Source organism: Panthera pardus, unplaced genomic scaffold, assembly GCF_024362965.1.
Source record: "Panthera pardus isolate Hobbes unplaced genomic scaffold, ASM2436296v1 HiC_scaffold_24, whole genome shotgun sequence".
Classification (NCBI taxonomy): domain Eukaryota; kingdom Metazoa; phylum Chordata; class Mammalia; order Carnivora; family Felidae; genus Panthera; species Panthera pardus.
This window is the reverse complement of record NW_026526810.1, coordinates 46,274,728-46,289,692: the sequence shown is the minus strand read 5'-3', so window position 1 is coordinate 46,289,692 and position 14,965 is coordinate 46,274,728. Positions and strand designations below refer to the sequence as shown.

Here is a 14,965-nt window from a genome sequence, read left to right as displayed (position 1 = left end):
GAATCTGAGCTGCTCTCTTTCACCAGTTCTGGAAAAAATCCCACCCATTATCTCTTAAAATTATTTCATCGCTCTTCTCACTATCCTTGTGGATTTTTTATTAGATACATTAGACTTTCGCATACCAGCCTTCATGACTTCTGAGATCTTAAATTTTCTATTTTTCTGTATTCTGGATTTTTTTTCATACCTTTCAGTTTATTAACTTTCTCTTTAGCTGTTCCTAATCTATTAAAATCTTATCTAGAGGGGCACCTGGGTGGCTCAGTTGGTTAACTACCTGACTTCAACTCAGATCATGATCTCACGGTTTGTCGGTTCAAGCCCCACGTCAGGCTCTGTGCTGACAGCTTGGAGCTTGAAGCCTGTTTCAGATTCTGTGTCTTCCTCTCTCTCTGCCTCTCCTTCACTCCTACTCTGTCTGTCTGTCTCTCTCTCTCTCTCTCTCTCTCTCTCTCAAAATAAACATTAAAAAATTATTTTAAATAAAGAAACAAATAAAGCTCAGGTCATGATCTCACAGTTCGTGAGATAGAGCCCTGCATCAGGCTCCAAGCTAACAGCACAGAGCCTGCTTGGGATTCTTTCTCTTCCTCTCTCTCTCTGCCCCCCTCCTGCTCACATGGGTGCATGCTCGCTCTCTCGCTCTCTCTCTCTCTCTCTCAAAATAAATAAATAAATAAACTTAAAATCCTTGTCAATCTGCTCTGGTGCTAGTTGTTCCAGTGAGTTATTTTCCAAGTTGCTTTGTGTCCTTGTGCATTTAGTCATTTTTGACTGTTCATTTTCCTTGAAATTTCATTTGTGGATACTGTGATGAAGGCAGGTCCCCCGGGAAGAATATTAATTTGCTTCTTCCAGGAACCTGGGGTAACCTCAATCCAAAGACTATTTTAAATTCATTTTTCAGTGTACAGTTTTTCAGAATGCACAAGAATTTATGAGTTCAGGTGACAAATGTGTCCAGGGATGGCTTGTGACTCCAAATCCTCATCAATAATTTTTTTTCTTTCCATTTGGTGACTTGTTTCAAGTCAGTTCATTTTCCTTGCAGTGCCCTAACAACAGGGCAAGCAAGGGCAGGGACAGAAGTAGGTAGGAAGAGGGAAAGGGCATTTCTGGTTTACTCTTACACAGAAGGTGCATCTCTTTGGGATTCCAGAATTATGAGGAGAGGATTTCTTAGGAGGCTTCTATGAGCAGTCTCAGGTCTCTGTCTCCAGTAACCCATGCCAGTGAGGTGGGCAAACAACAGGCAAATTCACTGAGTTCAGCAAATATTCTTAGGGTCAAAATTCTCTGGATTCTGGTTGTTTGCTTAGTTTTGCAAGTTAATAATTCCTTATTTTCTTTCTAACTCATTAGTGCAGTAAAGAAGATTTTTTTAAACAGTTAATCAAAAAACGCTTTATCTTTTAGAAAGACAAATGCTGAAATATTTATGGATGAAATAAAATATTTCATAGAATTTGCTTTAAAATAATACAGAACAAAAAGTGGATGAAGTTATAGAGGAAACAAGATTCATCATTTTTTGGTATATTTGGTAATTTTTGAAGCTGGCTGAAGGGTATGCAGGGTTGATAGATACTTGAAATATTCCATAATAAAAAATTTTTTGTTTTTAATGAAAAACAAAAAAGAGCATAGGACAAGTATACCAGAAACAACAAAATCAAAAATCTAGAATTTTTAGTTGTTCCCAGTTAGGCAGGTTAATCCAGATTCCTAACCCTTCACACTCCCAAGACCATCTCTTTTGACTTACCCCAGGAATTAAGTACAATTATGGTTTTTATCTTCCTCACAATTGCCTTCTGTAGTTACTAGGAACATGTTCCCATTCCTTTCTTCCTCTTTGATCATGTTTGCAATAGTGTTACAAGTATCAATTGAAATATGAATATATTTCCTTTTTAGGAGCAATTATCACCTTAACCTCAATCTTTATCTGTTATTTTCTGAATTATAAATTCTACCTGTGCCATTTATCAGCTTTAAATTAAATTCCAAGCGCTACATTTTATATTCACCCTAAAATATTGAACTCCATAGTTTAAAAGAAAAACCCTTTTGTAGACAGAATATCTAGATAAGGTTGTCATATATACATGACATAAAGATACAAATCATTTCCTTTAAAAGTCAGCTATAATTCTAAAACTACAAATTTGCAAAAAAAAATTTTTGTTGTATAAAAATACAATACTGACTTTATCTGAAAAAACTAAACAGAAGAAAGAAAAAAAAAAAGAGTACAACATTAAAATCATTCTTTACCCAGTCTGTAGTAAAAGGAGCTCCATTTGCCATCAAAATACGAACTTCATCATCTTGACCTGCTCGAGCCGCTTCTAAAAGCTTCTTCCCCAAGTCTACCAGGGACATCTAAACAAAACAAAGATGAATTTAACATCTCTCTTCATACATTATGACATGATTATTTTTCTTGTATCTTTATTAATACCAATTCTCAAATATCCCTCTAAAAGTTTGTGAAATGGTTAATCTGCAACTACAGATCACACAAAAGCAATTTATATTTGAATTTTTGGAACAGATATTCCCTTTTTCATTAAGTTTTTACCTAGCATAATAAAATTAGTTTGAATTCTCCAAATATAGCTAGTAAACACAGATGAGGTAAGCAGCAGAGAAGGCTTGTCTAATATTTAGGAGTGATAAGAAACTGTTTTCACTGGAGTAGTTGCAGCAATAGTTTTTCATAAAAGTAAACAGAAATAAGGTACAAGATACTGTCCTCTGTAGTTGATGAAAATTAAAATAAATATATCATAACAGCTTTTTGCAATGGTAAATCAGTAGATGTACTCAGAACGTAAAAATAATACTTTGAATGATTGCACAGTCAATATACATTCAAGTTCTTCCAGAAAAGGACACAATTCACATTCAAAGAAAATGCTGAAAAGAAAGTTGAACAGTATTATCAAAAGACTACATGTCTCACTAAGAACCTAGAAAGTTAAGTATACTTCATATCTTGTATTCAAGATACCTGAAAACACTAATGTCACAGGCCAGAGTTGTAAAAGTGTGTGGGAGTGGGGGTGTGGAGGTAAGTGGGGAGTGTATCTTCTTGAATAAGAAATACTGAAATATATGTTAGGGAACGATCATGAAAGGGTACACAAGTGAAGAAAGATTTGAATGTATCAGAGATGCTCAAATTCAAGAGATGATAGTTTTGAGGAGAAAAAAGGTCCCAAATTCAGAAAGACTATTCAACTGGAAAGCTATTCAATGATATTATATAGTATCCTTGAGGAAAGGCAAACAGGTAGGGTTTGAGGCCTGGGAGGAAGGGAAGATACTGAATCCCTGAGATTTCCACGGGGAAAAATGTGCCCGTGTTATGAATTTGCCTCAATAAGTGAATACCCTTTGAGAATTCAGTAGTCAAGGGGAAAGAAGTTCTAAGAAGGGGATGTCAGGTTGATTAGTGTATTCTAATCTTGTATGAAGAGGTATTATTCAAGAAGGAGGGTAGAGGACTATGTATGTATGTATATATGTATGTACGTACATATGTACATACTTACGCGAGAAGGGAGTTGACAGAGCTTAGAGAGGTTATTTATACCAGGAAGGACAGACTTCATTACATAATTAGAAGAGATGTTAGGGAATGTAAAAAGATTGATTAAAAGACGTCCCTTGAAAGAACAGATTTATGCTTACATTACTGTATTTTTTAGTAGATTCTACAACATGAGAATAACCAAACACAGAAGGAGTAAGCAGAAACAGGTACTAATGCTGGGAGGCTTGCACAATGATTAAGTGAGATGAACATGTCCAAAACAGGTATTTGTCACAAGGCAGGAAAGAACTTCTTATAATTATTCAATTTATAAGGATAAAAATAATTTAGAATATATTCCATGGTGAAGAAGAAAAACAATCACATGAATTTATGTGTTTGATGTGGGGGTTTTTGCATGCTTTTTTGTGTGTTACATTTTCACCCCTGAATTTCTGATTTCCTTTCTGTTTTCTTCCCATTCTCTCATACCTCAATGGAGTCACTGGAACCCAAGATACAAATTAATCCTGTTAAAGACACTATGATCTAAAGAGATTACTGATCTCTTATGAAGGATTCTTCCCAGGAAATATGTAGCAGGTGGATAGTAAAAATTTACATTACACTCAATAAGCAAAGAACCTGCAATCATTTCTACAAAAGGCAGGGTAAGGCAAAAAGAAACTGACCTCTCTTCCAAAAAACTACAGTAAAATCTAAACTGGCCACACTAACACAGTGACTCCACTTGTATCACCAAAACTTAATATAAATGTGGTTTTATAATGAAATAAATCTTCACCCAAAATATACCCTTTTGAGTATGTCTACACAGGTAATATAAAATCAGTTTGAATTCATTCAGCATGCACACTTCCAGATGACTTAGACATCTGGGTATAGGGATTTTTCTCATTTTTGGAAGCTGGGTTGTCTGCCTTTTTCTTAATGTTTGTAAGCATTCATAACATACATTCTGAATATGAGTTCTTTGTCAGATACAATATTATAAATATCTCCCTCCAGAACCTGATTTCTTGACTCTCCACCCCTTTCTTTGATATCACATATTATTTTCTATGGGTAGATAATGAAACCTCAATGTACTAAAAAATTAAAATAAAATAAAATAATAAAATAAAATAAAATAAAATAAAATAAAATAAAATAAAATAAAATAAAATAAAATAAAATACAGCAAAGGAAAGTTTGCCATAAAAATGAATGTAAGAAACCTCAATGTTTTGGGGCGCCTGGGTGGCGCAGTCGGTTAAGCGTCCGACTTCAGCCAGGTCACGATCTCGCGGTCCGTGAGTTCGAGCCCCGCGTCAGGCTCTGGGCTGATGGCTCGGAGCCTGGAGCCTGTTTCCGATTCTGTGTTTCCCTCTCTCTCTGCCCCTCCCCCTCTGTCTCTCTCTGTCCCAAAATAAAAAAAAAAAAAAAAAAAAAAAAAAACGTTGAAGAAAAAAAAAAAAAAAGAAACATCAATGTTTTAATTACACAAAATTTTGGTCTGATTCAAAATGAAAAGGGAAAAAAAAAAAAAACACCATGAACCCAACATAACAACAATCAAAGGACATGACCATATATTTTCCAAAAGAGAAAACAAATAATTCATAAGCATAAAAAATGTTCAGTGTCATAACAGTCAAATAAATGTAAATAAAAGTAATTTCTGATGCAGTCAAGAATGAGTTGAGACTCTCACTTCCATATATAGTGACATAATGTTGATAGCAGTATAAAGGGATCAGATTTAAAATTTTTTTAATGTTTATTTATTTTTGAGAGACAGAGACAGAGCGCAAGAGGGGGAGGGGCAGAGAGAGAGGGAGACACACAATCCGAAGCAGGCTCCAGGCTCTGAGCTGTCAGCACAGAGCCCAATGTGGGGCTTGAACTCTTGAACTGCGAGATCATGACCTGAGCCGAAGTCAGACATTTAATTGACTGAGCCACCTAGGTGCCCCAGGATCAGCTTTTTTAGAATGTCAATTTGGCAATACATAAAAGTTACCAAAATGTTCAAGTTTAATGACTTAATAAATGATCCTACTTCTGAGAAAAAATAATATACTGAAACAGATCTATCAATACACATATATACAAATAGATCTACATACATATTATTACATTTTTATCATGTGAACAAAGTAGGAAAATTGTGGAATCTGAGAATATGCAGTAGCTTAAAATATAGTTGGAAGTTACATAATAACATTAAAAAGTTATGCCACATTAAGTTAAAAGATACAAAACTAATTTTTGAATGTCAAAATATACACACAGAGAACAAAACACTGGAGAATATGTCAGTGATACGCTTACGGGAAATTTTGCTTTTATTTTACAAAGTTTCTATAATGTTACTATATTATCTTCCTAAATCAAAAGTGGGTTTTTTGTGATGCCTCAGTGACTCAGTCAGTTGAGCATCAGACTCTTGATTTTGGCTCAGGTCATGATCTCATGGGTTCATGAGATCCAGCCCAGCATCAGGCTCTGCACTGACAGCACAGAACCTGCCTGGGATTCTCTCTCTCTTTCTTTCTCTCTCTCTCTCCCTCCCTCCCTCTTTCCTCCTCCTCCTCTACTCACACATGCATGGTGTTCTCTCTCTCAAAATAAATAAACATTAAAAAAAATAAAAAGATTTCTTTAAGGGACAAATTACATTGTATGACTATCAACTAACTAAATGCGGACATTAAAGAAAGTTATATACTACTGACTTACTAAACAGGAAAAGTGGAAAAAATAAAAATGCTGGTATTGGGTACTTAAAGTAGTAAACTTACTGATCTGCTTACAAGAATTACAATGAAACAGTGATGCGTTTGAATTAATCAACTTCTCCCATAATTCATAATTCTGTAGTTGTCTTAGTTATTCAAAACATGACATATTTAAGGACTCAGGATACTTAAGTTATTGTAGTTTTAAGATCCCACGACTGGGGCACCTGGGTGGCTCAGTTGGTTAAGCCCCCGACTTCGGTTCAGGTCATGATCTCACAGTTCGTAAGTTCAAGCCTCACATCTGGCTCTGTGCTAACATCTCGGAGCCTGGAGCCTGCTTCAAATTCTGTGTCTCCCTTGCTCTGCTGCTCTCCCCCACTCGCATTCTCTCTCTCTTTCTCGCTCTCTTTCAGAAATAAATAAAGGTTAAAAATTTTTTAATAAAATAAAATTCCATGAGCAACATAGCCATATAGTAGATATATGTAGCTGGATACTCTAAAACCATTAGGTCTCAAAATGGTAGCAGCACTGCCACCTAGAGGGCCCTTTGGATATATGTGAAGGCATTTTGGGGACTGATGCAGGACACAGTAAGGTGAAAGCTCTACTACCATTTAATGGGCAAGTGTCAGGGATATTAGAAGTCTAGCAATGCAGGAAACAATTCAGTATGGCAAAGAATTGTCACATGTTCTGGGTGGCTTCCAAAGGCTCCAATGAATATACCTAAGACTAGAACTTAATACGTAAACAAAATGTATTTTTCCATAGTTGTTAATGTATCCCAAATTTCTCAGAAGGCAACCATACAATAAATCTGTTTTGTTCAGAACTTTACTAAGAATTGTTCACTATTTTGGAAAATCACATCACCCATGTCAATGCCACTTGGTTATCTGGAATCACCAATATAAAACACTATCAATCAGCCTTCACAGCTATCATTCATAGTGACTCTACAAATGACTCTATGGGGCAAGCATTTGACAACTTCTTGTCTCATCTAGAGTAGTCTGCCTGAGTATTTACATACTGAAATATACATTTTATTATAAATTGCTTTCCTTCCATTTCTTCATTATAATTAGGTATTATAATGACCTTTTGAAATTATGTAGATATGTAATATTAACCATAATTTTCACTTCAAGTTAGCAAAAGGCACAATACAAAACATTTTTTTATAGAAAGACAGCAATGGATCTAAATAAGATTGGAAAATCATTGGAAGAAAATACATAGGAGATCAAGTAAGACCAAACTCAAAGGCACTCTTAATTTTTTTGTAGACAATTAGTAAAACTTAAAACAATGACAATACCAAAATGTAGCAATTTCATTTCTGATTCTCACCTGAGGTGAAACACACACATCACAGAGTAATTCTAACCTTCAGAGGATCTCAAATACATTAAGACAACAAACTGACTGAGGGGCCATAGCTCCAGAGAGCCCCCTCAATTTACTTTGTTCATTATTTATCTATTAAATCCCCACAGATAGAGTGTTAAATTTACATAAAATCATTTAAGGACCTAGCAACAAATGTTGCTTTTTTGGTATGGCAAATAACTTTCCCCCAAGCAAATAAAGAAGCATAATTCAATTCAGTAAATTTTAATTAATGTTAAATATACTTTCTGAAAATACACTGTATGTATGGTACTGAATGCCATCCAGGTTAATACCCCTTTCCTCTCAAAAAGAAACGTAATCTAAAAACCCATTGCAATAAATTCCATCCTTAGTTTTTTTTACTACTTCTGAAAAAGTTGATCACAATCCAATACAAACCATTATTTTTTTTAACTTTAATAATATGAATTTTAATAAGATCTATAAAAGAACTTCAAAATGTCTACTAGTTACTTTTTGCTCAAAACTACATGCTGAGAGAGCCATCTAGTGGTAATAGGAATTACTAACTCCATTGTTAAAGCTTAAAGTCTATTTTGTTTTAAATTTCTGTAATTCATAGCTCATAGAGATATTTTGAGGATTAAAACATCTACTGGATGTGAAAACTCTATGAAACTGTAAAGTAATAGCTCCATGTGAACTGTTACTAGCATTAAAAAAGAATATGAAAGCACTTAGAAAATAAAATCCCATCACAATATACTTAATAATAAACCTTGACTGCCTAATTAAAAACTTCAGAGTAAATTTACAATATCACACCTATGCCCAATGAAAACAATTATAAATCCAATAAAATTTTTCTAAAGTTTTTCGTCCAAGCAATTTAGTACTGTGTATGAAAATGATCATACTCTTTGACCAAATAATCCCACTCATGAACCTAACACAAGGAAACTATCTGAAACATAAATATATTAATAATAATGTTATTTAAAATAGATAAAAACTGGAATGCCTTACTACAATCAATAGTTAAAGAAATTAAGATAGATCATAATGGAATATTGCAAGCGTTTATTTTTTTTACTTTTTATTATGGGAAATTTTGAGCAAATACAAGAATAGACACAATAGTATAATGAATAGCCATCAACTAGCTTCAATATTATCAATTTATGGCCAGCCTATTTCCCACGCACACATATTATTTTGGAGCAAATGTCAGACATCATACCATTTTATCTGTAATATTTCAGTATGTATGTCTAAAAAATAAAGACACCTCTTAACACAGTACTATAGTCATTTAAGACTATTACTTATAAATAATATGCAACAGTTAAAGCATGTAAAATGTGACTCTAAGTAAAATTAAGTAATTACAGTCATGTGTATAACTATATGTAGGAAAATATCCTTGGGCATGAGAATTTAGTTCCCTACATTCTCATAAGAAAATAATACTGATGATAAAAGTAGCACCTGGCATCTTGCTAAATCTTTATCTACATTGTCTCAGGTAACTAAATAGCCTTACCACAATAGTCATGGTCTCCATTTTGCAAAGGAGACAAACAAAAAGTTAAAGGATTTACCAAAGAGCACTAGTTTTAGTCTAAAGAGAAGACCCGTATTTCTTAACTCTTGCGTTCTAAATTAGAGAACACTGGGAATCTGCTGGGATATAAAAGAACATGCCCTTTAAGTCTTTCTCTGTGCAATTCCTTTGAAGAAAACTAATCATATGAACTCTGGTATATTTGGATTTTTCTCCCTTTCCCATTTTGTAGAGTGTTTTGTTTTTTTTTTTACTTTTTTTTTAACTTAAAAATAAAATGACACTTTCAAACATAAAACATCTAAAGAAAAATCATCTCCCACAGACCCTTATTTCAGAAAGCCACTAGAAGACGTAGTCCTCCAAGACCAGGAGTAAACCAGAAACAAGAATCAAGGAAATAAGGGATCTAACATAAATAGGGTAAAGAGGATCCTCAAGATAATGGTAAAGGAGACCCCAAGATGTGCTGGACCAGAGACCCGGAAAGTAAATCCAGACTGGAGCCAGAGGACAGAGGTTCCAGAAGAAGGTCTTCAAGGAAAAGATAAGCTAGTAAGACTGCCAGGAAAAGAATGAGATTTCCTGTGGGGAATTTGAGATGGGTTAATGATGGATACAAGAAAAGTAAGGCAAAAGAAAAAACTACACAATTTGTTTTTCAGAGGGAAGAAAACAAAAACCTATAGAAGAAAGAAAATGTAATCCCAATATGGCATGGGTTAGTAAAAAATGGTAGTTCCAGGATTATAATAACCATTGAACACTAATCCAGGAAAATTTTTGGTGCACTTCTATTAAGAAGATGAAGAGTGAGGAAAAATATGCTTAGAGGTGGTTTGGTTTAAGATAGCCAAAGCTTCATCTTCATAAGTAGGAAGTCAAAGATACCTAAAACAGAAAAATCAATTAATAGCATAAGCTTGTTATTTAGAAATATGGAGGGAAATACTAGGGGGAAAAAGCGAAAAGAAAAAATGGATACCTCTGGGAAGGAGGGTTCTGGGGTGAGAAGGAATAACCCAAGGGACTCAGGGTTATTGTTTTCTGTTTGTGTGTGGTTTTTTGTTTTCACTATAAAACCTTGTATTTTTTACTTTTTCAACTATGTACATGTATACTTTCATAAAAATTGTAATAAATACATTTTCACTGTATATTAAAAATGTAACATTCAAATTCAAAGTCATCCCCACACTTCCCTGTGGTCTTATTCCCCAAAAGTTACAACAATTTAAATGTTTAGTGTGTAGCCTTCCAGATCTTTTCTATGCCTACAGAAACACACATAGGCACAAGACTTCTTTTTAAACAAACAAAAACATAAAAAGGGATCATACTACATGGTTTTGCAACTTGCTTCTTTCCACTTAACAGGGATCCTCTTGTTTTATCAGTGACATCTAAGTGCACACAGATAAAAACATTCTTTTTACTGGCTGCACAGTTTTACGAAGGGTGGTAGGCTGAATAATGCTCCCCACAAAGATGTCTAGATCTTAATTCCCAGAATCTGTGAATGTTAGCTGTTAGCTTACATGGCAAAAAGGACTTTCCGGGTATGATTAAATTAAAGATCTTGATATAGGAAGATCCTGGATTATCTAGATGGGCCTAATGTAATCAGAAGAGTCCTTATACGAGGAAGGTTGGAGGGTCAGGATCAAAGAGAAGGTTGCAGAGAAGAGAGAGAAGAGAGACAGAGATTTGAGGCTGCTATAGGTGCTAGCCTTGAAGATGGTGGGAGGGGGGTGCTGCACCAGCCAAGAAATGCAGGCAGTCTTTAAAAACTAGAAAAGGAAAGAAAACAGATTCTCCCCTGGAGCCTCCAGAAGGAACACAACCCTGCTAAAATCTTAATTCTGAGTCTTCAGACTTCCATAACTGTAAAATAATAAATTTGTGTCGTTTTAAGGCACTAAGTTTATGGTAATTTGTTACAGGAAATAGGAAACTATTACACTACAGAAATAAGAAACAAATATATGGAATATGAATACATTAATTATTCAATCCATTTTCATTTTTCATCTTTACAAATAGTGCTGTAACAAACCCATACACTTGGGTTAGCACTTTTATGAAAACTATTCTAGAAAGCATAATTTTGCCAGGACCGTGTGGGTGGCTCAGTTGGTTGAGTGTCCAACTCTTGGTTTCAGCTCAGGTCAAGATCTCACAGTTATAGGATTGGTCCCCACATCAGGCACCTTGCTGAGTGCAGAGCATGGAGCCTGCTTGGGATTCTCGCTCTTTCTCTTTCTCTCCCTCTGCCCCTCTCCCCCACTCATGCTCTCTCTCTCTCTCTCTAAAATAAAAAAATAATCTTTAAAAAATGTTTTACAAAAGAAGTATAATTGCTACATTTTTAACATCACATTAAAAAAATTATTGTAGGGTCGCCTGGGTGGCTCAGTCAGTTAAGCGTCCGACTTCGGCTCAGGTCATGATCTCACACTCCGTGAGTTCAAGCCCCGTGTCGGGCTCTGTGCTGACAGCTCAGAGCCTGGAGCCTGCTTCAGATTCTGTGTCTCCCTCTCTCTCTGCCCCTCCCCTGTTCATGCTCTGTCCCTCTCTGTCTCAAAAATAAATAAACATTCAAAAAAAAAATTTTTTTTTTAAATTATTGTAATCTTTATTTTTGAGAGAGAGACAGACAGACAGAGAGACAGAGCATGAGTGGGGAAGGGGCAGAGAGAAAGGGAGACACAGAACCCAAAGCAGGCTCCAGGCCCCAAGCTGTTAGCACAGAGCCCCACGCAGGGCTCAAACTCACGAAATGTGAGATCATGACCTGAGCTGAAATCGGATGCATAACCAACTGAGCCACCCATGTGCCCCTACATTCACATTTTAATTGTGATAGACACTACCAAATTATCACCAAAAGATTATGCCAATTTACACTCCCACTATCAGTATAAAATAATGACTGCTGCTCCACAAGGTTCCCAATCCCCAAAGCCAGAACTTTGATTCCAGATCTAGATTTTCCCAAAGTTAAAGCCAAGGATCCAGTGAACTCATACTCACAAAGCTGATGAAAAACTTCCTTCCAGAATAACTTTTCTTGAGAAAATATGGCCTGAGGAAATCCCACTACCACACAGGGATAACATTACACACAAAGGCTTTAACATCTTTAAAGCCTTCTATTAAAAGGGCATTCTTTGCTTCCAACTGGGAATCAGAAGGAAAGGGGATTCTCATACCATTTTTTCACCCACTTTACCAGTGAAAGCCTGTTTAAAAACCATGTATGTTTACATTAAGTTTCATAGAGGGAACATTTCTTCTCTGGTGCCTACCTATCCTGTCCAAATCATGAGCCCTCATCAGACACGCCATTTATTAAATGATGATAATTCCTAACATGTATATAATACTACATATACACATATAGTGGGTGTAACATAGTAAAGTATAACACAGCCATCCATGTATGTGTATGTACATATAGAGAGAGAAAACAACAAGACAGATTGTGCCAGACACAGTCTAAGAATTTACACATACTAACTCATATAATTTCACAATACCTTCAAGTCAGAATTATCATCATCATCATTGTATTGCTGAGAAAAATGAGTCATAGAAAGTTACATGCCCAAGGTCATACTGCTAGTGGAGAATAACCAAGGCTGAATGGCTCCAGAGTCCACATTCACAACACAGGCAATACACATACTATGCAATATACCATCATCTGAGTCCTTCTAGTGACCACAGGCTAGATGTCCCCACTGAATGCATGCACTACCAATGCTACTCCCTGGCCTAAATACTAACCACTTCCTTTATACACTTAACTTCATTTCACATAAAATACAAGAGGTGGAACAATAAAAGTTGGCATCAAATTAGACTCTGACTTGCACTGGTCACCAAATGATTCATTTTTATGTGTCTCACTTAAATTATAAAATGCTTAGAGGCAAGGATGGTAGCTTATGTGTCTTTCAACTGGATCCCTTTTCTCTTCCCCTTAAATATTGGCAGTTTCTCAGTGTGTCATTTTTCAGCCCTCTTTTTCATTCTCTACATTCTCTCCTCTAGAAAGTTTATCTTTCTTAGCCAAGATTACCTGATGACTTCCAAATCTATCTTCAGTCCTAGACTCTGTCCAAGCACTAGACTCAAATGTTCAACTGGATAGATGCCTCCACCTATAGATTCGAAGGTACTTTAAAAATCAAGCTGGGGTGCCCGGGTGGCTCAGTCAGTTAAGTATCTGACTTCGGCCCCGGTCACGATCTTGTGGTTCACAGGTTTGAGCCCCATGTTGGGCTCTGTGCTGACAGCTCAGAGCCTGGAGCCTGCTTCATGGATTCTCCCTCTCTCCCTGCCCCTCCCCCGCTCATTCTCTCTCTCCCCCCCTCTCTCTCAAAAGTAAATAAAACATTAAAAAAAAATTTAAAAAAAAAAGTCAATCTGTCCAAGTAGTGGCTTGTTTTGTAGATCAGAAACTTTGGAATCGTCCTTGACCCCTTTCTTCTACCCATTTCAATTCCAATCAATCATTAAGACCTGCCACTTTTACCTCCTAAATGTCTCTTAAATTCTTCTACCTCTTTCCAATGCTAGAAAGTAGGCCTTCAATAAATATATGTTGACAGTCTTGTCTCTCTGCCTCAATCTTTGCTCATCTCCATCCTTTCTCTCCTAGGACACCTCTAAATTAGTGTCTATGCCTCAGTCTTGTCTTCCTCTAATTTATTCTCCATTCTAATACCAAACTTCTTAGTCATCCTTAAATGAAATCACGTTCTTCCTCAGTTAACTCAGTTAAAGTCAAACTCTCTGGGGCACCTAGGTGGCTCAGTCGGTTAAGCATTGGACTCGGTTTTGGCTCCGGTCATGATCTCATGATTCGTGAGATCGAGGTCCACATTGGGCTCTGTGCCGACAGCTCAGAGCCTGCTTGAGATTCTCTCTGCACCTCCCCAGTTTGTGTGTGCGCAAGAGTGCTCTCTCAACAACAACAACAACAACAAAATGTCAAACTCTGCCATAAGAGTCCAGGCCTTTCACATTTGGGATCTGTTGCCACCATCCCATATACACTACTCACTACCTCTCACACTGAATTCTGTATTACAGGAAAAATGTTGTACTTGGTTCTTTTTCTCACTGTTGGATATCTATAAAAAATATTCCCTCTGCCAGGAAGAATCTTCTCTTCTCCACACCCACTATTGCCATATTTATTCCTACCTGTCCTTCAGAGTTCAGCTTATCTCCTCAGAGAAGCCATTCCTGATGCCCCAAAATTAACTGAAGTGTCCTTCCTTGTTTTCTCCTAGCATATGAAGTTTCTATCATAGCATTTATCAGACCACACTAAATGTGCCTGTTTACTTGGCTACAAGTTGTCACTGTGCCTAAAGTATGGTAAATGCTCAAAAACATTCATTGAATAAACATTTAGCACACAGTAGAAACTCCAGAAATACCTCAGATAACCAAGAGTCATAACGTTTGACTTTAAAAATGCAAACAAGGCTGACAGTGTCACAAATTCTAAGAAATACCACAATCAATAAAATGCTTGCTGAATTCCTGTCAGCCTTGTAACTAAAATCCTTACAAATGAATGAGATTAGAACCCGCCTGAATATTCTTTTTATTGGCAGCAACTCAAATTGACAGATTTGTTTCAAAACAGTCCAAGGTCAGTTCTAGGTTTTCTGAGGCAAAAGGGAAAAGTGTGAATATAATCAGTAAATCTGGATAATGGCTTTGTCTGGGACCCTC

At 36.1% G+C, this 14,965-nt stretch overlaps 1 protein-coding gene across 6 annotated transcripts in view; it reads right to left on the bottom strand.

Moving 5' to 3' along the window:
- GABPB1 (GA binding protein transcription factor subunit beta 1) overlaps window positions 1–14,965 on the bottom strand; it is a 67,747-nt gene that overhangs the window by 27,065 nt on the left and 25,717 nt on the right. For all 6 annotated transcript variants that reach the window (XM_053889073.1, XM_053889072.1, XM_053889075.1 and 3 more), the window contains exon 2: window positions 2,281–2,388. In XM_053889073.1, the coding sequence (XP_053745048.1) occupies window positions 2,281–2,388 (108 nt within the window). The remainder of the gene's footprint in view (window positions 1–2,280; window positions 2,389–14,965) is intronic.